We start from the raw sequence: 26,033 nt of genomic DNA, 5'->3' as shown, positions 1-26,033 counted from the left end.
TTATGACTGTGATTACAGCTCTGTATGATAAAATGCATCAGAATAGAGCTAGCACAGAGACAGGCAGCTGCTGTTCTTTCAGTAACACAGGGTCATTAGACACTCGAGAGAAAGAGCAACGCCACTCATGAAAAATACACAATAAAGAGAAATTGATGCAAGTGCAATTGTGATGACGAATTAGACATATTAAAGGTTCTCGTGTTTAGGTGCAGTACTTGCTCATAGTTAGTGTTCCTGCTGGCCCAGATCCTAAAAGTGAGACTGTATGTATGAGCCTGTCATGACTCATATGTCACATGTGTTGTACTTCAACTTGGGCCTCAGTGGCATGGGCCTTCACAAGCCACTGGCAGGTTATCGACTGCCAGGAGAAAAATGTCTTTCCCAACCATTTGGCTAGTGCTGGAGGTTTGCTGTGTCACCAGGTTAAATCAATTGCAAAGGGGTGCCAAACCACAAAAATCTTTGCAATTGCTCTGATTGCTAGCCGATTGGCATGGTTGTCCATAGTTTATATGATGTCTGCAAATACTTGTTAACTATTAGCTGGGCAGCAGTAAACCTTGAAAAATTGTGACAATGGAAACTAAAACTAATCACCTTCAAAGTCAAAGTTTTCTTACTGCTGCACCCAACCCATTTTAAAAAACATAACTATTATTTTGAAGGCAAACATTCTCTATATCCAGTTATTGTTGAACTTCAGACTCTCTGGATTGTGTAACCATGAACCCAGCCTTTTGTTTTATGTAACCCATTATTTGTTGCACATTTGGATCTTCATATCTGAACCTGGAGAGTCACAGCATTTTCAGCTGAGCTTTTTCAACAATAAGAAGGAGATTCAGCAGCAACTGTGAAAATTTTAGACCAGCACAGACATCATCATGAGGAGTGTGTTTGTTTTCTTGCTTTTAATGACTGTGGCAAGCGTTAAATCTTCGAGCGCTGTGACTGGGCCCATAAGCTGAAGGCAAGCAGGATGGACGGCTATTGTGGTGTCAGCCTGGCTGACTGTGAGTACCAGCCTTTTAATTTAAGAACAAGCAAGATGACATGACGCTTAATGTCTAAGTCACCAGTGACCCATATGGTAGAGTCCTTTCTACCAGTGGAATGGTATGGCTAATGTATGGTTCATATCTACCCATTTATATGGGTATTTGGCACAAGTAATTGGAGATTATAAGGCCAACCATGTAAGAGAGCTGGTTTAAAAGCAAAAATCTTTTTTGTTTTTGAAACTATGCTTGTTTAGGCGGGTAAATGCAACCATAGGTCTATCCCGGAGTGGTTCTCTGGTACCAGTAAGATCACAGTTCATGTCATCTGTGGTGCTGGTTGTCATGAAGTCAGCTTGAAAGAAAATACAACAGCAACTATTTCTAAGTTTCTGATAAGACCCTAAAGAGAAATGTCTCACTTTTGCAATCCAAGTTTGCTTATTTAGATTAAATGCTTCATCAATCCTTACATGCTTCTCACAGCTTTCTCCTCTCTTAACCATTAACTTTGATGCCAGCTCTTTCCTTTTTTTTATTCTCAGTTGAATTTCTATTCTACTGCTTTTCACAGAGTTAACATCAGAGTTATAGATATATATCAGAGCTCAGGTAGAGGCAGGAGTCATACAGAGGAAGGTTGCTTCATTACACATTACTCCACTCTGTAAACTTGCAGTCTGTGTTACAGCTGACCTGTATGGCGTGCAGAATAATACACAGTAAAGGTCAAATCCAGAGCCATCCACATACTGAACTTTCATAGTAACTGTGTCACTGTCACGACCTGCGGGGTCGGCAAGGCACTGATCAGCAATCTCTCTCCCCCTCCCCTGTTTTGCCGGGGCGGAACTCATGGCGGGTTCACGCCCTCGGCCCACGCCCTCCCGGATCATGCACACCTGGGCCTCATCAGACCAGCTGGTATATCAGAAGGAGGAGATCAGCTGTTCAACGCTGGATTGTTGTGAAGACTCCTGTCAGTACACGTCGAGCCCTAGTTTCCCACACTTCCGCCTCAGAAAGTAACACTTGTCTCTCTGTTCTAGATTCCCCGGACTCGTCCCCGTGTTTCCCCGTGTGGAGCGTGTAAGAGGTGGCTGGTCACTAGCGGAGAGAGGATGGCGTGAGCGTGTGTGTGATCCCTTTGTTTTCCCTGGAGCCCTGGAAACCGTCCTCGCACATCTTGTATATAGCACTGTCCTCGCACTGCCTGTAAATACACTTGGTGAAGATTTTTGTGAATAAACTGTCTCTGTTACAACACACTCCGGAGTCCTGCGAGTGGATCCTCAGAGCAACCCGTGACAGTCACGTACATAAATGCACAAATTGCTCTTTTTTTCCTGTATGCTATACATTGCTATGAGTGTGTGTGTGAGAGAGAGAGACCGAGTACGTGAGTTGGGGTGGCTGGTTCTTGCTTTTGGCATCTGTGTGATCTGAGATGGTGACCCTGACCCTTTATTTTGGAACAATGAATAGTTTTTGATAGGGCTGGGTATCGTCACTGATTTCTAGAATCGATTCGATTCCGATTCACAAGGTCCTGAATCGATTTGATCCACGATTCGATTCAATTCGATTTGAATCTGGGAAATTTTGCCTCAGACAGTCAGAAATATTATAATTCAGATCAGTACATTTACATATTTTTGTATCTATAAAAAGGAAGCTGACACTTTCCAGACTTTATCAAAGGTGTGAGCATCACAGCAGATGTCTTTGTGTCAAAGTAGCTGAAGATAAAACACAGAAAAGCATGAAGGTGGTTTTCCTGGCCTGGGATTTTATAAAAATATTCTGCAGCACATCAAAAACGAAAGAAAACCATTAATCAACATATGAACGTTAACTCTGAAGTTACAGAGGTTTTATTAGAGACACAGCTGAGCGTTTTGCATTTTGTATAATTTTAAAAAGTTTAAATTTGTTCAGAAGCCTATTGAATGGCAGAAATTAGGTTTTCTTTTTGGAAGTGAGTAAAAGGAAAAAAAAACATCGGCCGACAGCGCTGTAAACACCATAGGCTTGTGCGTAACAAGCAAGCGAATAATGCAGAAAACAGATTTCGGGGATAGACAGGAAACTGTTCTTGAAGTACACTGAGAAAGAGAGAGAGAGAGAGAGAGAGAGAGCTGTGCATGAAGTGTGATTTTATTGTGGTGGAAGCAAAACAGCAAAAGTCAGAGGGAGTCCATGACGATGTTTATGTGAAGCTTAGTTTGGATCTTCTTTTGCTGCTGGTTCGGTCAATATTGTTTGGAGAGAGATAAAACTAACAGCTTTATAATCAGCGCAAAAAGGGCGTAAACACAAAGCGTGGACCCGCCGAAACATCAGAATCAGCGAGCTGTCGGCTTTCAGCCCCGACCGTGTCCGTGCCGTCGGGTGAGAAAGCCACATCTCACCGATTCTGATCCGCGGTCCGTGCTTTGTGTTTACGTCTTTGTGCAGAAGCCGTGTACCTGCTCTCATTTACTGTTTAAAATGTTTGGTGGTTCTCAAAATTTTGAGACGTTTCACCTGAGATTCTGGAATTTTGGGCAAAATACATTTATATAAAAAAATCGATTCAGGATTTTAATGAATCAATATCACGTTATCCAAGCCAGAATCGATTTTAATCGATGAATCGATTATTAAAACCCACCCCTAGTTTTTGATGTATGTCAGCTAAGAATGTGTTTAAAACAAATGTTACATACTCTGATTGTCTATGCTTAGGGTTATTCACAGATGAAAAAAAAAGAAATCAGAGGGTTAAAATATGACAAGAAGGGACCCTAACCAAGTGTCAGTATTTGAAAAGTGGTTAGTTGAGGACAGTGTTGGGAAAGTTACTTTTAAAATGTATTTCATTACAGAATACAGAATACATGCCCCAAAATGTATTTTGTAACGTATTCCGTTGTGTTACTCAATGAGAGTAACGTATTCTGAACTCTTTGGATTACTTAATATATTATCATGCTTTTTACAACTACATGATTGTACTATTGCTGTGTGATTTATTACTATTACTGAAGATCCGCGACTCCGAACTGTAGTAAAGGGACCTCTGACTAATACGTCAGTTTTACTTTGTTGTCTGGGTCAACTTTGCTAGCGAGACACAGAGAGAGGTGTTGAAAGGCTGCTCCAACGTAAATTATTGTTTTGGAGGAAAACACGAACACAGCGTACAGTCGAGTCTTAATAGCTTAATAGCTTACTTACAAGCTATTACTGGGCTCGTCAGGCACTCTTCTTGGCTGCAGTGGTTATTATTATATTTACATGCTTCCAGCTCCCATTTCTGCTCGATGACAGCTCGTACTTTTCCACTCTCCTTTTTCTCCCTCCTCACGCTCACAGACACATAACGGGTATGGCGGTCCGTTCTCCCTGCAGCACGGACTACACTGCCCATGAGGTTACATTCTTTAGGGCGATGCCTGTAACACTCTGCCTATTAGCTCAGCACAACAACAACAACAAAAAGGCGCTCTCTCACCCAGGAAGCACAGTCGCAGAGAGAGTGCGTCATCTTGTAACCATGGCAACTGTAACGCTGCCGCCTGGAACAACAGAACATAGCTATCAAACAGAACCCAAACAGGCCTGACCCGTGACAATATGAAACAGGAAAATACCGCCGTGTAATCCATTTATTCCAACAAAGTAACTGTATTCTAAATACCACCTTTTTAAACGGTAACTGTAACAGAATACAGTTACTCATATTTTGTATTTTAAATACGTAACGGCGGTACATGTATTCCGTTACTCCCCAACACTGGTTGAGGATGTGTGGGTTGACACTTAAAATTTAGCTTTCGGGGATCTGCACGTCCATCTCTTCTTTTCAGTCTGCAAGGATTAGCCTGACCAGTCAAACTATAACACAAAGGCAACAACTGTAATTCTGATGGATCCACTGACTTCAGCATCTTTCATATAATTAGCCGCTAGTGGTGAAATGACCACAGCATTCATTCAGCAAATGGATGCAACATCGACGGCAACGGTCAGTGATGAAACTCGATTTATTCAGTTAAACAAACTGAGGTTTTCATTGGACTGAATTTTTGGTCTGGACTTAGGGTTGCCTGGCACAATCGCTGACAGAGCCAGGATCTCAGATCCTATTTGTCTGAATATGATGTTTGAGCAACACATACAAACAGGACACTATCATCTACAGGCACGTGCTGGGGGGGGGGGGGGGGGGGGGCAGTAGGGGCTTGAGCACCAGCCCCAAGTTTCCTTTTCTGGGGTTTGATCAACATATTCCATAAAAAATGCTGGCACCATGATACGTATGGAATGCCAGGACTGCCATAATGAATTAATTAAATACACCATTAAATAATTAATTAAATGTGTCAATAATTTATTAAAATTGGAATTAATTAATTAAATAAATAGTTATGACACATGTAATTAATTAATTATTGACACATTTAATTAATCATTTATGTATTTCACATTTTAATTAATTATTGACACATTTAATTAATTAATTATTGACACATTTAATTAATCATTTATGTATTTCACATTTTAATTAATTATTGACACATTTAATTAATTATTGACACATTTAATTAATTATTTAATGATATATTTATTTATTTCATTTTGGCAGTCCTGGCGCCTGGCTCTCATCATGAAATAATTTTATCTGTCAGCCTCACCCATCAAACTCAGGGGGCGGGGTTAACGCTGCCCATGCAGCTTCTCTAACATTTGATTGGTTGCCGTGCAAAGTAAGTCAAAACAGGTCGATCCTAGATAATCGATTGCTTGTGTAGACTTGGGGCAGCCAGGTATCCCAGAATGCAGATCAAATCACAGGCAGCAATGGTGGTGGTGTAGTTTTAAAATACCCCGTTTTTCTGTCACCAGCTACACTTTTAACAGTGTTTTAGCTGCAAATGTCGCGACGTATGTCTGGTCAGGTTGTCAACATAGAACATGTTTGCAAAAGTGCTCAGATGTTTTCAGAGATTTCACTAGCTCTGCTAACAATTAGCATGCAGAGTGCACCGAGGGGGTTACGTTAACCGGTTTGTTTACATATTCCACTCTCCGTGTTCCACATGTTGCATTCGCAGATTCTCATTTTCACCGAACGATCGTCTCTTTCCGCCTGGTCTTGTGTCTCTGTGCTTCTGTAACATAAAGAACGAGCTGACATTTTTCTCACGAAACCAGCGATCAGCTCAACAGACCCTCAGTTTACCAGCATGCATCCTCCTCCTCATCTGTCAGCTGTTTAACACCTGCTGCTAATTCAAGAAACACGCCTACGTTACCTGATGATAGTCACAGTTTAACTGGGCAGCCGGTGCTCGATATAAAGCAATGTCAGCGCAATTTTCTGCACAAGATAAGTAAATATAGTGTTTTCCCCGAGCGCAGAGCTGCTGGAGCTTGTTTCCTTACAGAGCACTTTATAGGCGAACCAGATTCATCAGCGGCTGATGTCCAATCACCTGCACACAGCTTTGAAACCTCAGCTGAGTTTTAGCTCTCAGTGGTTAAACGCTGGACTTCATTCACTCAGGTTCTGTCTGTCGGGTCACGTTTACTTCGCTGTTTTATTCACAACTGAGCAAATCGGTTTGGCTGAGGTTAAAGTTACGTTTCATAACTGCATAGTTTCACAGACGTTTAATGGTTCACTGGCACATGTGTTAGACTGAACTATTCGCTTTTCTTTATCTGGTGTGTTTTGGATTTAACTGTGAATTTTGAGATTAAACTGACTTTTAAAATGTTTTTATACAAAGAGGAAAGAGAAGGCGCATTTCCACCGAGAGGAGCAGAGTTTGCAAAAGCATGTTCATCATGAAGTCTGCAACCTGGACAGAAATATTATATCATCTGTTTTTTAATAGTTATTCAACTGTATTCTAAGCACCAGCTGTCTGTTAGAATGTGATTTTTTTTTCTCTCTGTTGGCAGAGGTATAAAAAATGCGCAGGAAAATCTGACGTGCATGGCGAACTTCACCGACGATATTTAGGGAGGAATAAACACACATCAAACATAAATGAACCATTTTTTTGCTTTTTCGGTCATGTTATGTTTACCTGTCAAAGGCTTGTTACAAACTATGAAACACATCGTGCAGACTTCTGGATGTTAGAAGAAAAGTAATACTGCTCATGAAGGAGACTAAAGGCAGGAAGGTGTCCTTTAAAACTAAACATGTTAATAGGACCTCCCTATTTATATCATAGTTTATGATATAGCACGTGTATTTCAGTAATAGCCTGCTGATTTCAGTGTAGTGGTGAACAGTCGCACAGCTCACGTAGGCGTTATCTGTGATACTCCTTAACTATAATTTATCCAAGTTAACTTCAGTTAACCATTCAGACAGTTCTTTTGCAATGAAAAACATAAACACCCATGCTGCCGGTAGGTTTTCTCAGTGCCAGCTGTTAACATTATAGCTGCTTATGCAGTAACCATGGTAACCACGGACTCTGAGCGGCTGGATCGACGGAGGTCAGACAACAATTTTACACGTATGATCTTAAAACAGGACACAGCCACTATACGTGCTGGCCTCATATCAAATGTGAAGGCAGACTGAGTCTATGTTTGACGTTTGTTTATATCTAATCTTCCTTTTCAAACATTTAAACAGCAGCGAGTCTGCAGCTGAGGGAATACAAACTCAAATTGTCGGAACAGGTTTGCTCGTTTCTTGGATTCATTTGATGATTTATTAAATGTATAACTGTTATTCTAATCTGCTGCTGAGTCTCTTACACTTTTCTTTATGCTGTATATTTTCACGTCTCTGGAATAGTTGGCAGTTAGATAGTCAGCTGGGAAACTTTGTGTTAACTCATGGAGCTGAGGATATCGTGGATATGCTGACCTCGCTGCGTGGTGTACAGGGCCGTTTACCCTCATGATTAATATTCACAATAAGAATATTAGCCGAACATCATGAAGTCTGTATGTGTTTCATAGTGTCGAACAACCTTTGTACAGTTAAAGCCAGCAGTTACTACATGACGGAAACACCAACGTTATCTCTTTTATGCGTTTATACACAGGTCACGCTGATTACTGAACAAAAACCCAAAGATCAGATGTTAAACAGATTTATTTGCTCTCTCCTCCTTAAACATGTTTTTAATGTTATAATTCAGAATTGGCGACTGAAACACGTAGGACACATAAGAACATCAGGAAATAAAACACCGATAAATATAACCTCAGTAAAAGAAGTCAGCGGGGGTTACTACAGCTGTGTACCGGGGCCTGCGCTTTGTCGGTGGGATTGCTTGCGAGGCGAGCGGGTCTATCCCACGCTTTGCCGTGAGACTGGGCAGACATCTCCAAAATCATCGAAGCACTTTTGCAAAGAGGCTGTATCTTGACAAACCGACCACACATATGAAGATTAAACCACTACATTCTCGGCTAAAAAAAATATTAAAACGGTATTTGGTGACACACAAACAGGGTTTTTCAAAGTTCAGTTCTGTTAGCTTCCACATGCCGGTTGTTGTGTGCTAGAAACAATGGCCACCAGGCCAAAGCAATGGTTTTGACTCGATCAGCGTTAACCCCGCCCCCTGAGTTTGATGGGTGAGGCTGACAGATAAAATTATTTCGAGATGAGAGCCAGGCGCCATGACTGCCAAAATGAAATAAATAAATATATCATTAAATAATTAATTAAATCTGTCAATAATTAATTAAAATGTGAAATACATAAATAATTAATTAAATGTGTCAATAATTAATTAATTACATGTGTCATAACTATTTATTTAATTAATTAATTCCAATTTTAATAAATTATTGCCACATTTAATTAATTCAATTTCAATTTCAATTTCTTTATTTATTTGTCACATGTAGTTATAGCTAGTACAACATACAGTCAAATGTTTTTTCTGGCTAAAAAATACTCCCCCCGACTGTGAGAAACATACTAGAAAAACTTTTACCTAAACTAAGAGAAAAAAAAAAAACAGGAGTAAGAATCATATATAAAAATGTAAAAGTGTATAATATTCTGTATAATATATATTAAAAAAGTGTAACAGGTGTAACAGCCATGTGTTTGTGCTTATAAGTATATCCATAATCGTGCAAAGTATTGCACTGTAATGATTTGAAAAACTATAAAAATATACATATTTACATAAGTACAAATGTATATAATATGATAAGATAAGATAAGGTTCAGGAAAGAAGAAAGTAAAGTGCGAATTATGTACTATGTGTGAGATTGTTCAGCCTATGTGCCCCTTCAAACATCTCTGCACGGCCCTGATCATCGACAAAATGTCCCCATCTTTCTCTGCAGCAGATGGAATCATTACAACTGTTTCTCCTTTTAAGGAAACACATTGAAATTAATAATGTTAAACTCAGTTAAAATCTCTACTTTCACTGTTTATTATTTCAAAGATTGAAGAGAGATTTTGATAATTTTCTGTTTTTGTGGTCATTTTAAGGAGCTGATAGATGAATTTAAAATCACTGGTTGAATGTTTAAGGCTACTTTAGGCTTATTGAATCAAACATGATGTTTGTTTGAGGAAAATGTGGTCTCATGTGTTGCAAAAACAAACGGAAAATCGTTCCACAACTCTGGAATCTATCTCAACTTGACCAATATGCTTTGTTTGTCCAGCTGTATTTTTTAAGAATAAATCCACCATTGCTTGCTTTTCCACTTTCACCTAACCGTTCCCTTGTGGGTATTTGGGTGCTCTTATCTAGTTAGACCTTTTTTTAAATACACTTTTCAGAGCTTTGGGATCCTTCTCAGCTGGATCGATATGCTTTGTTTGTCAAGCTCTATTTTTTAACCATATACCCACCATTGCTTGCTTTTCTACTTTGATGCAACCCTTCCCTTATGCTGTCCTTTGGGGACCTCTTATCTGAGCCTGGAAATCAACACCATTTGCAACTAAGCATTTTTGGCTATAAAAAGGGAAGCAGCAGCAGTTGTGGACACATTCGGACAAGGAAAAATACCATCATGAGGAGTCTGTTGGTTTTGCTCTTCTTGGCTGTGGCCAACGCCAAAATCTTCGAGCGCTGTGAATGGGCCCGCACGCTCAAGGCTAATGGCATGGACGGCTACTATGGAATCAGCCTTGCCGACTGTGAGTACCAGCATGTCAGCTTAGGAAAATGCAAGATCATTCTTAACTTGTACATTGTTACCAATGCCATGTTAAGGGTAAGGTCATGGTTACCCATATGTGGAATTTTCACCTACTTGCTTTTTAATAATATTGGTGCGCAGAGAGTCCAACTTACCGATCTATCTTCCAATTTGTGTAACCTTAGTTTTTAAAATCTGTCAAGAATGTGATTCTGACCAAGCATTGATATATGAAAAACAGGTCAATTTTAGTTTACCTGACACTTAGCTTTCAAGTTGTCTATACCTCCAGCTCTTTTTTTCTGTCTGCAGGGGTTTGCCTCACCCGATGGGAGTCAAACTATAACACCATGGCCAAAAACACCAACAATGACGGATCCACCGACTTTGGCATCTTTCAAATTAACAGCTACTGGTGGTGCAATGACTACATCATCAACTCGCATAACGGATGCAACATGAACTGCAGTGGTCAGTCATGAGCCTCAATAGGTTTTTAGCTCAGGTCCTCTTGCTGTCTGAGTGATGGCAATCTTTAACCTTGTGAGGTGTTAGTCATCATAGGTCCTAACACTTACCTTATACTTTAAAGAAAAGCTAAATAAATTATTTTGGGGGGAATCAGAATAGTTTCTGATGGGTGTTTCCTGACTGCCAAGGATTAGGAGAACTTGGGAAATTTAATAAAACAAATATTACATTTTCTGCTTGTCTGCATGAGTTAAAGTTGAAAGGGTTTAGGGTTGGGGACCCCATCAATGATGACTTAGACCTAGGGCTGGTCATCACTGATTTCTATAACTGATTAAATTCCAATTCGCAAGGTCCTGATTCGATTCAATCCCCAATTCGATTCAGTTTTGACTCAGTCAGAAATATTATAATTATGATCATTTATCAGTACATATCCATATTGTATATCTATGTATAAAAACAAAGCTGACACTTGTTAGACTTCATTAGAGGTGTAAGCATCACACCAGATGATATCTGAGCATAAAACACAGAAAAACATGAAGAAGATTTTCCTGGCCTGGCTTCTTATAGCAGATAAACCTTAAAAATATTCTGCAACTGATCAAAAACTAAAGAAAACCATGAATAAACATATGAACATTACCTGATGATGCCGAAATGAAGCAGAACAAAGTTACAGAGGTTTTATTAGAGACACAGCTAAGCATTTTGCAATTTGACATAGTTTGTAAAAGTTTAAATTTATTCTATATTGAACATCATACCGGTTTGTAATAAGCGACTCATGCAGAAAGTAGAGCTTTTTGATGGTAAATGGTTTCTGAGTACACTGAGAGAGAGAGATTTTTATCATGGTGGAAGCAAAACAGCCAAAGTAAGAGGGGATTAATGACAATGTTTTTCAAACATGAAGCGTAGTTTTGATCTTCTTTTGCTGTTGGTTCAGTGAATTTTGGTCAGAGAGTGACGAAACCTGAAGCTGCAGAATCTGTGAGATGTCAGCTTTCAGCACCCAATGGGGTGTCTGCGTACGTGCCATCGGGTGAACGATCCACACTTTGTGCTTACATCTTTGTGCGCAATCATTTTACCTGTTCTCATTGCCTGTTTTAGCCGTTTGGCAGCTGTTGAAACAGTTTGCTGAGCTTCAACCTAAGATTCTGACATTTCTGGAAAAATACATTTATATTTAAAAATCGATTCAGGATTTAATGAATCAATATTGCATTATTCGAACTAAAATAAACCCACCCCTACATAGACCTCAGTTTATAAGTTGCGTATCTGGTAGTTTTAAACATATTCTCCTTAAATGTGATGCTTTAAAGATCAGGAGGCAGTCAAGACCCAAACAGAACCAAAACTCCAATGGGATGCTCTGTGTATGCTGGCTACAGAAGTAGACACTTTTGTATACCCTCTATCCCTCCAAAAAAACGCTCTTACTTCTCAAATACTTACCTCTGTGCATGGGAAATTACTCTTAGTAAAAAGCAGCATGTTAAGTGCAACATTGGTACTGTCCATGATTGGTCCTTTCTGTCACTTGTATCTGCCTCTATCCTTATAGCAGCAGATACAGGTGGTTATAAACTGCTGCACAGGAGATAAAAAATGTTTACGTTAATACTCTATTGGTCTGCGAATACTGGTCTTAAGACCACTTTTGCTTTGTGTTAATTTTTATTTTAGATTTGAAGTTTACTACTGCTGTTGGAACAGCTGAGGGCTACAGGCTTTTGCCCTGATTTCTTCAACATTGCTTTTACAAGAACAATAACATCGCAATTAAATTAAAATGAGAAGAGTGTACACTTTTCAGAACAGTTTTGCATTCAAGCTAGTTCAACATTGGTTAATTCTTAAATTCTTGACACAGATTATTAGTTATTTAGGTTGAGAATGTAAATGAAACTGTACATGGACATTTCTAAGTTTGGGGTACTCTCCTTAATGGCAGACCAGTGCAGCATTCACAATACTGCAAGAAACTGCTTCAAACCACCTAAAATCCTGTCTCATTATGTCCTAAGTTGACTAAATTTTAATATTGTCATTTGACTCACTTTTTTCTCAGTTTCAGCAATGCCAGCTACAATTTTGATGTTTTACACTTTTGATTTTTACGTTGCTGTCCTTTTTTCCCCATTTTTGGTCACAGCGTTTTTGAGCGATAATGTCAATGCAGCAATCACCTGTGCCAAACGTGTCGTGCGGGATCCTCAAGGCATCAGTGCCTGGTAAGAACGAATCACATAACTGGCAAAAAGTTTCTGACTGACTGACCTCTTACTTGGTTAATCATACTTTTGTCTGGTTTCAGGTATGGCTGGCAATATAACTGTGAGGGTCGTGACCTCAGCTCCTATGTGAGTGGATGTGGTGTTTAGTCAGCCCACGGCAACAGGAGGGTCTCGTTCACATAATAAGATGTCCCCGTCTTCTTCTGTTTCAGTAATTTTTCAAATTAATAAACTGAATTAAAATCACAGCTTTCATTCTTTTCATCTACCTTTTTTAGGATTTAACCCTGAAAGTTATCATCAGTCATGACCCCAACCCTAAAGCATTCAATTGAAATATATAATAATCACGGCGGGATACGCCGGTGTGTTTTGCTGAACGGACCGAAGAGCAGACACTGAGAGAGAAGTTGCAGGTGAAACAAAAAGCGAGCCTTTATTCGGCTGGTGGCAGTTGATTAAGCATGAAAACTATGACACACTATCAAAACACTATGACAGACTATAGTGGGGATAACAGACGACCTGACAATGACATACAGAAAACAGAGGACATAAATCCACACAGGAGGTGATCAGGGGAAGTGGGAACACATGGGGAAACAGCTGGCTGACATGAACCTAATGACAGGACAGGGGAAGTGAAACTAAATACAATGAACAAAGAACACAAGATTCCTTCAAAATAAAACAGGAAACATGGAGAAAAATACAATCATCAATAAAATAAAACTAAAATACACACAACACTGGGCCGCAGACCCAGTACCATGACAATAATATTGTATTAGATTGTTCTTCCAAGTCCGAAAATCAGAGAAAAAGAAAATAACATAATTAGTATTATTATTATTATTATTACTGGAATAAATAAAAATGATTTAGATATTACAATTCTGCTTTCTCAGGTGGGTAGGATTATCACCAGTGATGACTCATTGATTTCTGTCCATGTTTTAGCTACAACTGGAGACCTGTTCATGACACTAACAAGTGAAGAGGTTTGATGGGTGTCTGTTACTTTCTTTGTTCTCTGACTTCCAGGCATGGGAGAGCTTGACAAATGTAATAATATTCTAATATTTAACCTCCTAGGACCTGGCGTCCACATATGTGGACATCACATTTTGGGTTATTTAGACCAAAATACTCAATTTTGCTCTACAAGGGCCTGATATCCTTTTACGAGGACATTATACTACTACAGTTCTATTGAAATTTTAAACGAATATCCTCACATGTGGCTCTTATTTTTCTTAAAAACAAAAATAAGGTAAAAAAAAGATCTGGTAATTCTTTGTTTTTACATTCATATGCCCCAATATGCCCAAATATCAAAGAGAAATTAAAAATGTATGCCGTGGAAGAGTTCGGGTCTTAGGAAGTTAAAGCACACAGTAGTGTTGGTGTCGATACCAATGACGACTAAGATCTCAAAGGGCTAAAGCTGTTATACTCTATGATTCTCTATTCAGAGCAACTTCTTATATACTGGTAGTTTTGACCCTTTTCTCCCTAACTGTGATGCTCTCAGCAGGTTTTGGAGACCCAAACAGAATGTAACCTATGTACAAGAGAATTTACTTTTAATTTATAATTGTATGTTTTAGTACAACATCTGCCACTTTTACCTGCAGTATGCTGCTTATATATGGATAAATATGGTGACATACTTGTGAGTGACAGCAGGATGGATAATTGCATTAATGATGCTGGGCACTGATTGGTGGGTAATTCCTGTGAATAGGGGTGTCAAAACTATGGTCTGACAGCCACAGCCTGATAGATGGTCTAACCTGGCAATCTAAAGGAGCTGGCAAGCTCATTTACACATACAGCCAAGCTAGACTTGGCTGCATGTGTAAATTGCAAAGAAGGATTTCAGGCTTCTAGACCTTGTTGATAGAACAATTGGAGATTATGTATCGGAATTTCAGGAGCAGGACCACGTGTCACGGGTTGCCAGGGCAAGCCGTGTGTGAATTATTTAGGACCCAAGAAGCGGCAGCTCTGGTGCAAGTGAGTTTATTAAACAAATGTAGATACAAACAGAAATGACGAGGGTGAACATGAAACTAAGAAAACCTAAACTGGGAAAAACTAACCAGAAATAGAGATGCAGGGAGGCGCAGGGAACTACACAGGATGACGGACAAAGATGCAGACAAACCAGCACCGAGGACAAGGGAACACACACTATAAATACACACACGAGCAATCAGGGGATGGGAAACAGGAGGGAAACACACCTGGGAGACATCACAGCTGACGAGGCAGGGGAAACGTAAACAGAACGCACTGACATCAGACACAGACCTTCAAAGTAAAACAGGAAACGCATGCACATAATGACACAGACTCAGAGACGCAGACTAAACACAGAGACCTTACTACACTAAAGGGGATACACAAGCAGGGATGACACCAAACAGAGGGAACACAACTAAACCCTGGGAAACCCAAAACAACAGTCATAATACATAAAACTATTAAAAGTAAAAGTACACAACCAAAAACACTGGGTCACAGACCCAGGACCATGACACCACGCCTCCAAACATGCTCCTTCCGGTTGTCATCTATATAGGTTCCCCCACTTCTGCAAGCTGTTCATTCTCTTTACGTGCCCCGCCCTCCCTCCCTCCTTGTTCTCAATTCTTTAACTTCTTCACTCCTATTTAGTACACGGGGATCTGCCAGGGAGCTGTTGCCAGTCCCCTTCGAGGCCTTCCCCAAACCACAGCTCAATTCATTCACCTTTACCTACTAAAACGCTGTCAAACCTAAAATGAGGACGAGGTGAAATTTTTCATCCTGAAAGTTTTGCCGATGACCTGGTTAAGACAGGATTGTGTCATTAACAGAGGTTGTTAAAATTTCACCCAAAAATAAAGCCTGAAGTGTAATCAGTATTAAAAGCATTTTTACTGATAGGTCTTAACTTATACTGATCCAATCCACTGGGGAATACAATAGGATTTATCTGGCCGATGAAGTAAAATTAATTTCATTTTTCTGCCATACAGAGTGTCTTAGCCGTCTAATCTTGGCTAGTTGAGCAGTGTTAACCCTGTGAACTCTGTGAAGCCATCACTGGTAATGACACCAATTCTATCTATCCATTCATTCATTCACTTCTGCTTATCCTTTTCAGGTTCGCGGGGGGTGCTGGAGCCTATACCAGCTGTCATAGGGCGAGAGGCGGGGTACACCCTGGACAGGTCGCCAGTCTGTCGTAGGGCTAACACACAGAGACAGACAACCATTCGCGCTCACATTCACTCCCGCATTCACACCTATGGGCAATTTGGATTAATCGATTAACCTATCCCCACAAACTGCATGTCTTTGGACAGTGGGAGGAAGCCGGAGTACCCGGAGGGAACCCACACAGAAAGACCCCGGCCTGGAAATTGAACTCAGGACCTTCTTGCTGTGCGGCAACAGTGATGACACCATTTCTAACCCTATGTTTTTGGAGAAATATGTAACTGGAGTTAGAGTTGGGATTTTTTGATAATAAAAAATGCAGGTCATGTGATCATTATTAGTTTCCCTCTGATTGCCAAGACTTCTCATAACAGAGAGAACAGAGGGTTATCACCACAGTTAACTGAGCTCATGTTTCCTGTTGTACTAGCTTAAGCTATGTAACTTCATTCTAATTATTAATTACTGAATGACTACTGTTTACCAAAACTTCATGTCCTGTACTGGGGACATAAATATGTGTGTTAGTGTTCTTGATTCATTTTATCTTATCTCAAATATCTTGGTTTCTGCATAAAAATGCAGATGTTGACCTCTGTTATTTCCCCAGTGTCCAGGTAAGGGTAGGAATATAGCTCAACCTGTAAATGGACAGTTATCAAATTAAGTTCAGCTCACCATTAGCAGTTTATATGGATTCATTTACAGCAGGGCTGCCCAATCCCGGTCCTCGAGAGCTACTATCCTGCAGCTTTTAGATGCATCCCTACTCCAACACAGCTGAATCAAATGGTTTGATCTCTTCAGCATGCCATCATGTTTGGCAAAGGCCTGATAACAAGCCATTCATTTGATTCAGGTGTGTGGGAACAAGGATGCATCTAAAAGCTGCAGGACGGTAGCTCTCGAGGACCGGGATTGGGCACCCCTGATTTACAGCATCTTCCCTTATTTTTATACTTGTTGTTCTCTCATCTGTACTTTTGAAATTCCTGTCACACTTAACTCTTCCCCAAAGCATCGACCACACATGATGTTCGATTTGGGCAGCAGCCCTTTTATTTGCCCCACACAAACACACTGAGGTTTTGCTTGTTCAGCCTGGGACACAGACACTACCCTGGTGGCTCGTTGCTCCCTTCTGTGTCTCTGCTCCTCACTGTCAACATCAAACACAACTCAACGCACTGCGTCACCCTTCCTCTGCAGCAGGCCACAGACCATGCCCCCGCCATAATTCCCTTCATTTTTTTCTTTGTTTGGACAAAGTGCTTTTGAGAGATGTCAACATGGCAATAAACTGTGCCAAGCAAGTTGTTAGGGATCCTCTAGGCATCAGAGCCTGGTAAGAATGGATCATATGATCATCTGATGTGATGTGATGGTGCTGCTTCACCAGACTGATGATCCTTGTGTCTGGTTCCAGGTTGGATGACGTGATAACTTTGAGGGTCATGATCTCACAAAGTATTTGGCTGGATGTGGTCTTTAACCAGCACATAGAAACAGGAGGGTGTCATCAACATAATAAAATGCCCCTGTCTTCCTCTGAAGCATTTGGGCTGTTTCTGTCATGAATCGCCGTGCGGCAGGCAGGAGTAGGACCCAAAATGCAGGACTCACAGGCACGAGGGAATGAACTCAAAACTCAGCTTTATTCGCTGGCAGAACAAATATACAAACTAAACTAAACTGGGAAACCACAAACTAAGAACTCACAGAGAGACACAGGGAGATCCACACACGGCATGAGGGACGACGTCACACTGAACAGAGGGAGACGCAGACAGAAATACACAGAGGGTTAACGAGGGAAGTGGGAACACACGGGGAACACAGGTGACACTGATAATCATAACGAGACAGGGCGGGGTGAACTGAACACTGACGGGAGAGGTGAAACAGGAAGTACAGGAGGAGAGAGAGCACGAGTAGAACACCAACGTAACAGGCAGGGGAGACATGGAATAAAACATAAGGAGAGACGAGGGCTCACAGATACACAGAGGGGCACACAGGGAGACATGAAGGGCAAGGGATCAAAACTAGAAGCCATAGAATAAATCACACACAAGTACAATAATACGAAAATCACAAAGAACTAAAAACGCTGGGTCAGGAGACCCAGGACCGTGACAGTACCCCCCCCTCAAGGGCTGGCTCCAGACAGCCCAAACACAGAAAAACAAAACCAAACAGAAAACAACCCAGGGCGGGCGGCGGGGGCCCAGGACGGAGGGCTCGGAACAGAAAACAAAAGAGCACAGCAAACACCGGAGCCCAAGAAAATAACTCAAACACAGAGCAGTTCAGGAGGCCGGCCGTGCGCAAGGCAACGGCGGAGACGTGGAAACAGTTCAGGAGGCCGGCCGTGCGCAAGGCAACGGCGGCGGTGAAGGAGACGACGGAGCAGTTCAGGAGGCCGACCGCGCGGGAGGCGGCGGCGACGATGACAGCGCTGGTCCGGGGGCCGACCGTGCGGAAGGCGACGGTGGCCACCCAGGAGAAGAGGGTCCGGGGGCCGGCCGTGCGGAAGGCGACGGCGGCCACTCAGGCGATGACGGTGCAGTTCAGGGGGCCGGCCGCGCGGAAGGCAGCGGCGGCGGCTCTCCAGCGTCAGGCGTACTGGCCGAGGCCCGGTGGGCACAGGACCAGTCAAGGCTGAGGAGGCTGCAGCAGACGAAGGCTCTGAGGAGGCTGCAGCAGGCGAGGTCGCAGAGGCTGAGGCCGGGCCAGGCGAGGTCACAGAGGCTGAGGCCGGGCCAGGCGAGGTCGCAGAGGCTGAGGCCGGGCCAGGCGAGGTCGCAGAGGCTGAGGCCGGGCCAGGCGAGGTTGCAGATGGCGGCTGGACGGGCCCCTCGGACCCTCCAGCGGAGACAGGAGGCTGAACGGGCCCCTCGGACCCTCCAGCGGAGACAGGAGGCTGAACGGGCCCCTCGGACCCTCCAGCGGAGACCAAAACAACGCCAACAGGCATGAAGTCCTTCGGCCGACATGAGGACAACTGGCGCTGCACTGAGCACTGACTCTGCCCAGGCAATGCGAACATGGTGCAGTTCTTAGGGGGCTGCTTAAACTTCAGGGGTCCAGAATCAGCTGGTGACTGAGACCTAGCCTCTGGGGAAGCCCTGGAGTGGCAAACTGTGCCAACGGCGGCTAAACCATGGAAAGTACCCTGAGTAGAAATCCAGTTACCTCTCTGCATGGAGTGAATGAGCAAAACTGGCGACACAGGAGACTGAGCGGAGAGTGGCTGCTGGGCAGCTAACTGAGTTACTGGAGACACGGGTGAGAGCGGGAGCTGAGCTGCTGGAGACACGGGGACCTGAGCTGCTGGACACACGGGGACCTGAGCTGCTGGACACACGGGGACCTGAGCTGCTGGACACACGGGGACCTGAGCTGCTGGACACACGGGGACCTGAGCTGCTAACGGTGGAGAAGTAAATGACTGCACAGGGGACTGAACTGATGTCTGTAGTAACGGTGGTGGTGAGAGTGGAGTAGGTGGTGGAGTTAATGACTTCACAGGGGAATGAACTAGAGGTAGTGACGGTTGTGGTGCTGGTGGTTGAGTGGGTGACTGTGCTAAAGGAGACTGCACTGGGGACACTGGAGACTGCACTGGGGACACTGGAGACTGCACTGGGGACACTGGAGACTGCACTGGGGAAAGCAGAGCTGCAGGTGACTGCGCTAGAGACCGCAGTGATGGTTGTGGTGGAAGAGAAACAGGTGGTAGTGTGGATGATGGAGCTAAGGGCGACTGAGTGGCAGACCGAACTGATGACTGAAGCGATGGTAGAGGTGAAAATGGAGCTTGTGGTGGAGTTAATGGCTGAGCTAGCGGGGACACAGGAGACTGAACTGAGGGTGGCGGCGAGGGAGCTAACTGAGCTGCGGGTGGCGGCGAGGGAGCTAACTGAGCTGCGGGTGGCGGCGAGGGAGCTAACTGAGCTGCGGGTGGCGGCGAGGGAGCTAACTGAGCTACGGGTGGCGGCGAGGGAGCTAACTGAGCTGGAAGTAGCAGCGAGGGAGCCGACGGAGCTTCTGACAGCACAGAAGGTGAATTAGAAGGCCGAATGTCCGGCTGTGGGGTGGCGCGTCGGCGGCGTGAATGCCGTTTCTTTTTTGATGATGGCTCTGACGGGCCGAGCGGCTCCACATCCGGCCCTTCAGGCAGGTGGGTAGTAGCAGCTGGGGGATGAAGGTGGAGCTCGTTGCGGATTAAATCCTGTTCGAGTGGGTGGAGCGCACTGAGTAGCCAGGGAAGCCCAGAGAACAAGCGCTGTAGTCTGGTTTCCACAGCACGGCGAAATTCCTTCCCCTCATGTTCGAGCCACAGATGCAGGAGTCTTTCCACGGAGTAGATTATGTCCAGACGCAGTTCTTCTGGTGGGTTGAGTGCTGCTGGGTCCATATCTGGTGACGTCGTACTGTCATGAATCGCCGTGCGGCAGGCAGGAGTAGGACCCAAAATGCAGGACTCACAGGCACGAGGGAATGAACTCAAAACTCAGCTTTATTCGCTGGCAGAACAAATATACAAACTAAACTAAACTGGGAAACCACAAACTAAGAACTCACAGAGAGACACAGGGAGATCCACACACGGCATGAGGGACGACGTCACACTGAACAGAGGGAGACGCAGACAGAAATACACAGAGGGTTAACGAGGGAAGTGGGAACACACGGGGAACACAGGTGACACTGATAATCATAACGAGACAGGGCGGGGTGAACTGAACACTGACGGGAGAGGTGAAACAGGAAGTACAGGAGGAGAGAGAGCACGAGTAGAACACCAACGTAACAGGCAGGGGAGACATGGAATAAAACATAAGGAGAGACGAGGGCTCACAGATACACAGAGGGGCACACAGGGAGACATGAAGGGCAAGGGATCAAAACTAGAAGCCATAGAATAAATCACACACAAGTACAATAATACGAAAATCACAAAGAACTAAAAACGCTGGGTCAGGAGACCCAGGACCGTGACAGTTTCTGTGTTTTTGAGCTAACTGGAGTGAAACACACTGAGATACTCAAACTAATAAACTGAATTAAAATCTTGATTTTCAGTTTGTGTTATTTATCGTTTCTAAAATATAACCCTCGATGTCATCATTAATTCATCATCAATTAAAATATGTCATTTTTCATCCCTCCATCTTTGACATTTATCCAGTTCAGGGTGACAGTGGGGCTGGGGTCTATCCCACCTCCCAAAGGGCAGAGTACACCTTGGACAGTTCTCCAATCTGTTGCAGTGCCAATACAGAGAGACCATTCACCTCTGTGGGTAAGAGAGAAGCCACACAGACACAGAGAGAGTATGCAAACTGCACAAAGAATAGCCACAGAGTGGATCTGAACCTAGAACTGTCTCGGTCATGGGTCGGTGACCTAGTGTTTTGAGTTTTGTACTTTTACATTTGATTTTATCATGGTTTATGACTGTTTGTGTTTTGGTTTCTGTCCTAGTATTTCTAGCTCCCTAGTTCTGTAGTACTTCCTGAGTTCTAGTTCTTAGGTTTTGTTATTTGGTTTCTCGGTGTTAACTCTGTGTCTTTCTGTCCCACATTTCAGGTCTCTATATTCTGTCTCCCGAGTCTCTGTTAAGTTTACATGTCTAGTGTTCAGTCTGTGTTTCCTGTTTTACTTTGAAGGTCTGTGTCTCATGTCAGTGTTTCTAGTTTGCTTCCTTTGTCTCATCCTGCCTAATTACTCCCAGCTGTGCTCTCCTTTTGTGTCTCATTGCCCTTGTTATCCCTCAGTGTATTTAAGCCCTGTGTTTCTCTTTGTCAGTGTTGTGTTCTCCCTCATGCTGTGTGTTCCCTTGTGTGCTGCTCTGTGATGTTTAATTTATATTTTCCCAGTCTAGTTTAGTTTTGTATCATTTCCTTGAGTCAGTAAATAAAGCTGTATTTTGAGTTTATTCCCGTGTGTTGTGAGTCCTGCATTTTAGGTCCAATCTCCTGCCTGCCACACAGCAATCCTTGACAAGAACCTTCTTGTTATGAGGTGACAGTGCTAACCACCCTGTGTATGTAATTTTTGTTGTATTAAATTATCCAAGTCTTTAGAGTCAGAGTTCCAAGAAAATAATCCTTCAACTGAATTTTTTTTCAAAAAGTTCATTTTCCTTTTCTCCAAACACTTTGGGTTATCACCAGTATGAAAGCCTGTTTCCACCACTTAAAAAAAAAAAAAAAGAATTTTGAAATTTCGAGTTAGCGCTGCCAATCAGTAATCTACGTGAATGACGACGTCATTTCCTTGTTACCCCGGAGCTGAAGCCCTCAGCTACAAATGCTACAGCTAAGCTACCGGTATTACAGCCAGTCATGAACGTACAAATTGCTGAATAATTTCAACATGGCTTCACCAATGCTGAAATCCTTGTGTTATTAGCTGAATCACATGGTGTTACTATCAGCAAACGTACTCTCGAAATCTCCAATTTGTTGCGATGCAGTTTACAGTGAGTGTTCCTCTGCGCCATATCCTTCCTAACAAGAAAATGATGTCATTCACATAGATTACTGATTGGCAGAGCTAACTCGAAATTTCGAGTTACTTTTCTCAAAATTTCGAGTTAATAAGTTGAAATTTTGAGTTATGGATACTTTTTTTCTAGTGGCTTAAACGGGCCTCCATACACCAATGATGACTTAATGATTTCTTTTTTAATTCTTTACATTATTTTTCACTGTTTGAGCTATAACTGGGTAACTACATAAATGCTTGTTATTTTTTGAGAAATATCTGGAAATTAGAATAAAATTTGACTTACATTTGGACTGAAATGTGGCAACTTCAAGTTGTATCCATTATTGTGTTCAATTTTAAAAGCATTTTATATTTTAGTCTTTTTTTAGTGCAATATTATATTCATGGTATGATTCATATGGTCCTGTGGTGTAAAATCAATAATAAAGCTTTGTATGCTTTGTTTCTGCCATTAATTAGAACTGCTTTAAAAAAAAAAAAACTTCCTCAAACATCAGTTTGTCTCACTCTGATTGATCTGCTTTGTTTGTCTGTCTGGAATTTGTAACCATGAACCCACCATTGCTTGCTATTTGCTTTTGCGTGACTCATGCTCAGGTCCTCTTATCTGAACCTAGACAGTTACAACTCAGAAAACTCAGCAACAGCTCTGGACAAATTCAGACCAGCAGAGACACCATGATGAAAAGTCTATTCTTTTTGCTCTTGGTGGCTGTAGCGAACGCTAAACGCTTCCAGCGCTGTGAATGGGCCCACAAGTTGAAGGATAGTGGAATGGACGGCTACCGCGATGTCAGTCTGGCTGACTGTGAGTATGACCTGTCAGATTGCCTGGTCTCACACACAAGAGCTAAATGACTTCACATGTGAATCCCATGCTAGGCACTTTACGATCAGCTTGTTATGATACACACACTATGTGTGTGTGAATGGGTGGATGACTGGATGTGTAAAGCGCTTTGGGGTCCTTAGGGACTAGTAAAGGGCTATACAAATACAGGCCATTTTTACCATACTTGTTACAGCTTGTTACTTTACGTTACGTTCAGTCTGTTGCAAAAACACATCATTTGTTCCCATTTCTTTGGTCGAATTTACAAAAATGCCAGAAATGACCCAATTAGACAGGCATAAAGAAGTGAAAACAAGTCTTATGGATCAGTGTTAATGTAGCTGACCATTAATTTCCATCACAGTTTTCCTCAACAAACTTTTTTCCTAAAAAAATAAATAAAACAATAACTAAATATAAACAAACGAAGGAGGACAAAAACTGTGATGAAATGTACTGACACTTTTGTCAATGAATGAAAATGAGATTAAAAAAAATCTTGGAGATGTTAAATCTTGGAGATATTAAGCAGAACTAATTAAGTTGCATAGAAGTGTGGGACAAGCTTGGAAGTGATCCAATCAGAAGCTATTTCCTTGTGCAGCAAGGTTAGACCAGTGACAGTTTAAAAGTATATTCGTTGGGTTAGACGTGAACGATTGAACTGCCCCTGGAAATGGAGCGGGTTTGGAACGGGCATCCGTAAAACATGGTAGAGGCTTTGTCATGTTTGATGGTACTTTTCTGCATTCATGATTCCATCCATGTTGACAAACTCTCCAACACCACTGAGTTTAATCTGCCATTAAATACCATCTGGAAGAACTCTGATTGGTAAGGCTTCAGTTTTCAGCATGATAATAATCCCAAAAAAACTGCCATTGCACTGAAAGTGTACCTAGTTAGAAAAAAACACAGTGGAACACTATTAGTTTGGTCTTCAAATATGATAAAAATGTGATTCTGATGAGAAAAGTGGATAAATGAGAAAGTGTTGGTTTTAATACCTGACGTTTAGATTTCAGGAGTCCATGTCTCCTGTTTTGTCTGCAGGGGTTTGCCTGACCAAATGGGAGTCAGACTACGACACCATGAAGACGCACCACAACAACGATGGATCCACTGATTTTGGCATCTTTCAGATTAATAATCGCTGGTGGTGCAATGACAAAATCATGTCTTTCAGAAATGGATGCCAAATCAATTGCAAGGGTCAGTGATGAGCCAGGTCTTGTTGTGATCTGAATGATACCAAGGTTTAGGATTGGTTCATGGCATGAGGGGTTGTTAGAACTTCATCCAAGCAAAGAACCTAAAGATCTGCATAAAAAGCATTATTACTGAGAAAATCACATCTTCTATCAGTTATTATGCAAAGGTTATACTGGTCCAGCCCACTAGAGATAAAATTTAAGTTTTTCTTTGTACGTCACTGTTTTCCAAGCTTATACAATAAAACGTGTGTCAAAGTGGATGGATTAATACCTTTTCTCCTGTGTTGTACTTGTTTTACCTCAATCACCACATCTTAATTGCCATCATGTATTTACTTTTTTTAATCACAGACCTTTTAAGTGATGATGTCACCGTGGCAATCAACTGCGCCAAACGTGTTGTTACAGACCCCCAAGGCATCGCAGCCTGGTAAGAATGAATGATGTGATTCTAAAAACTGATGGTCCTGCTTTTTCTGGATAGACAGTCATTTGTGAAAGGATTAACTGCGTGTCTGGTTTCAGGTATGGATGGCGTAATCACTGTCAAGGTCGTGATCTCACACCCTATTTGGATGGATGCGGTCTTTAATCAACACATAGAAACAGGAGGGTGTCATCGGCATAATAAAATGTCCCCATTATCTTCTAAAACATTCAAACTGTTTCCATATTTGATTTTAAAGAAGTAAAATCTACTTAGTTACTAAAACCAATAAATTCAGTTTAAATCTTGACTTTCAGTTTGTGTGGCTTACCATTAGAAGATTGGAACTATGTTTTGTTTTGTTTTTTACATTTCATTGTTCTCCTAACTCTTTACAATTAGGTTGTCTTATTCTAGGCTAGTAACACAGACTGGAAAATTAGCCTTATGAAAACTTAAGTACAGTAGCTTCAGTAGCTTGAATCATTAATCATTCTCTATCTGAGTCTCAGTCTCTCGCATTGTTGTGGAGAAATTTTGGCCCTCTCTTCTTCACAACAGTGCTTCAGTTTATTTAGTTTGTGGGTATTCGTTTATGCACTTAAGGTCCCGCCTTTGAATCAGGTTGGACTTTATCCTGGGCAGTGTAACATGTCAATTCTTTTCTTTTTCAGTCATTCTGTTATAGACTGGGTCAGAGGAGTTCCTGGTTAATTCCATGACTGTAAGTTGTCCTTGTACTGTGGCTGCAAAACAACCCCAAATCGTTACTCTTGTATCACCTTAATTCACGCTTTGTATTAAGTGTTTGCGCCGATGTGCTGTGTTTGGTTTTCATCAAATGTGGTATTATGCAATATGGCCAAACATCTCCACATCTAATCTGTCAAAAGAGCATTGTTCCAAAAGTCTCATAGATGGTTCACATGCAGCTTGGCAAGCCTAAGTAGTGCTGCCATGTTCTTTTT

General features: G+C 42.1%; 2 protein-coding genes across 2 annotated transcripts; both read left to right on the top strand.

Annotated features, from left to right (window-relative positions):
* Nucleotides 1-9,975: 9,975 nt before the first annotated feature.
* On the top strand, nt 9,976-13,109 carry LOC146570449 (lysozyme C-like). Its single transcript, XM_085278884.1, has 4 exons — nt 9,976-10,141; nt 10,456-10,614; nt 12,782-12,860; nt 12,944-13,109. Exons 1-4 carry the CDS (start codon nt 10,015-10,017, stop codon nt 13,008-13,010), a joined length of 432 nt encoding a protein of 143 aa, XP_085135010.1. The 5' UTR covers nt 9,976-10,014; the 3' UTR covers nt 13,011-13,109.
* Nucleotides 13,110-23,165: 10,056 nt separating this feature from the next.
* LOC146570448 (lysozyme C-like) lies at nt 23,166-25,375 on the top strand. The gene is made up of 4 exons (XM_085278883.1): nt 23,166-23,400; nt 24,478-24,636; nt 24,990-25,068; nt 25,164-25,375. Exons 1-4 carry the CDS (start codon nt 23,271-23,273, stop codon nt 25,228-25,230), a joined length of 435 nt encoding a protein of 144 aa, XP_085135009.1. The 5' UTR covers nt 23,166-23,270; the 3' UTR covers nt 25,231-25,375.
* Nucleotides 25,376-26,033: the final 658 nt, after the last annotated feature.

Source organism: Mchenga conophoros, linkage group LG7 (genome assembly GCF_057382185.1).
Source record: "Mchenga conophoros isolate Kocher_MC1m ecotype Shallow Benthic linkage group LG7, M_conophoros_male_GT1.1, whole genome shotgun sequence".
Classification (NCBI taxonomy): Eukaryota; Metazoa; Chordata; class Actinopteri; order Cichliformes; family Cichlidae; genus Mchenga; species Mchenga conophoros.
Note: the sequence above shows the minus strand (reverse complement) of the source record. Positions and strands in the feature narration are given on the sequence as shown.

Bases quoted from the DNA above. Each gene is read 5' to 3' on its own strand.
- LOC146570449 (XM_085278884.1), top strand. From the start codon at position 10,015: ATGAGGAGTCTGTTGGTTTTGCTCTTCTTGGCTGTGGCCAACGCCAAA. The intron at 10,142-10,455 runs GTGAGTACCAGC...TTCTGTCTGCAG, and splicing joins TGGAATCAGCCTTGCCGACT to GGGTTTGCCTCACCCGATGG. The intron at 12,861-12,943 runs GTAAGAACGAAT...GTCTGGTTTCAG, and splicing joins CCTCAAGGCATCAGTGCCTG to GTATGGCTGGCAATATAACT.
- LOC146570448 (XM_085278883.1), top strand. From the start codon at position 23,271: ATGATGAAAAGTCTATTCTTTTTGCTCTTGGTGGCTGTAGCGAACGCT. The intron at 23,401-24,477 runs GTGAGTATGACC...TTTTGTCTGCAG, and splicing joins CGATGTCAGTCTGGCTGACT to GGGTTTGCCTGACCAAATGG. The intron at 24,637-24,989 runs GTCAGTGATGAG...TTTTAATCACAG, and splicing joins ATGCCAAATCAATTGCAAGG to ACCTTTTAAGTGATGATGTC.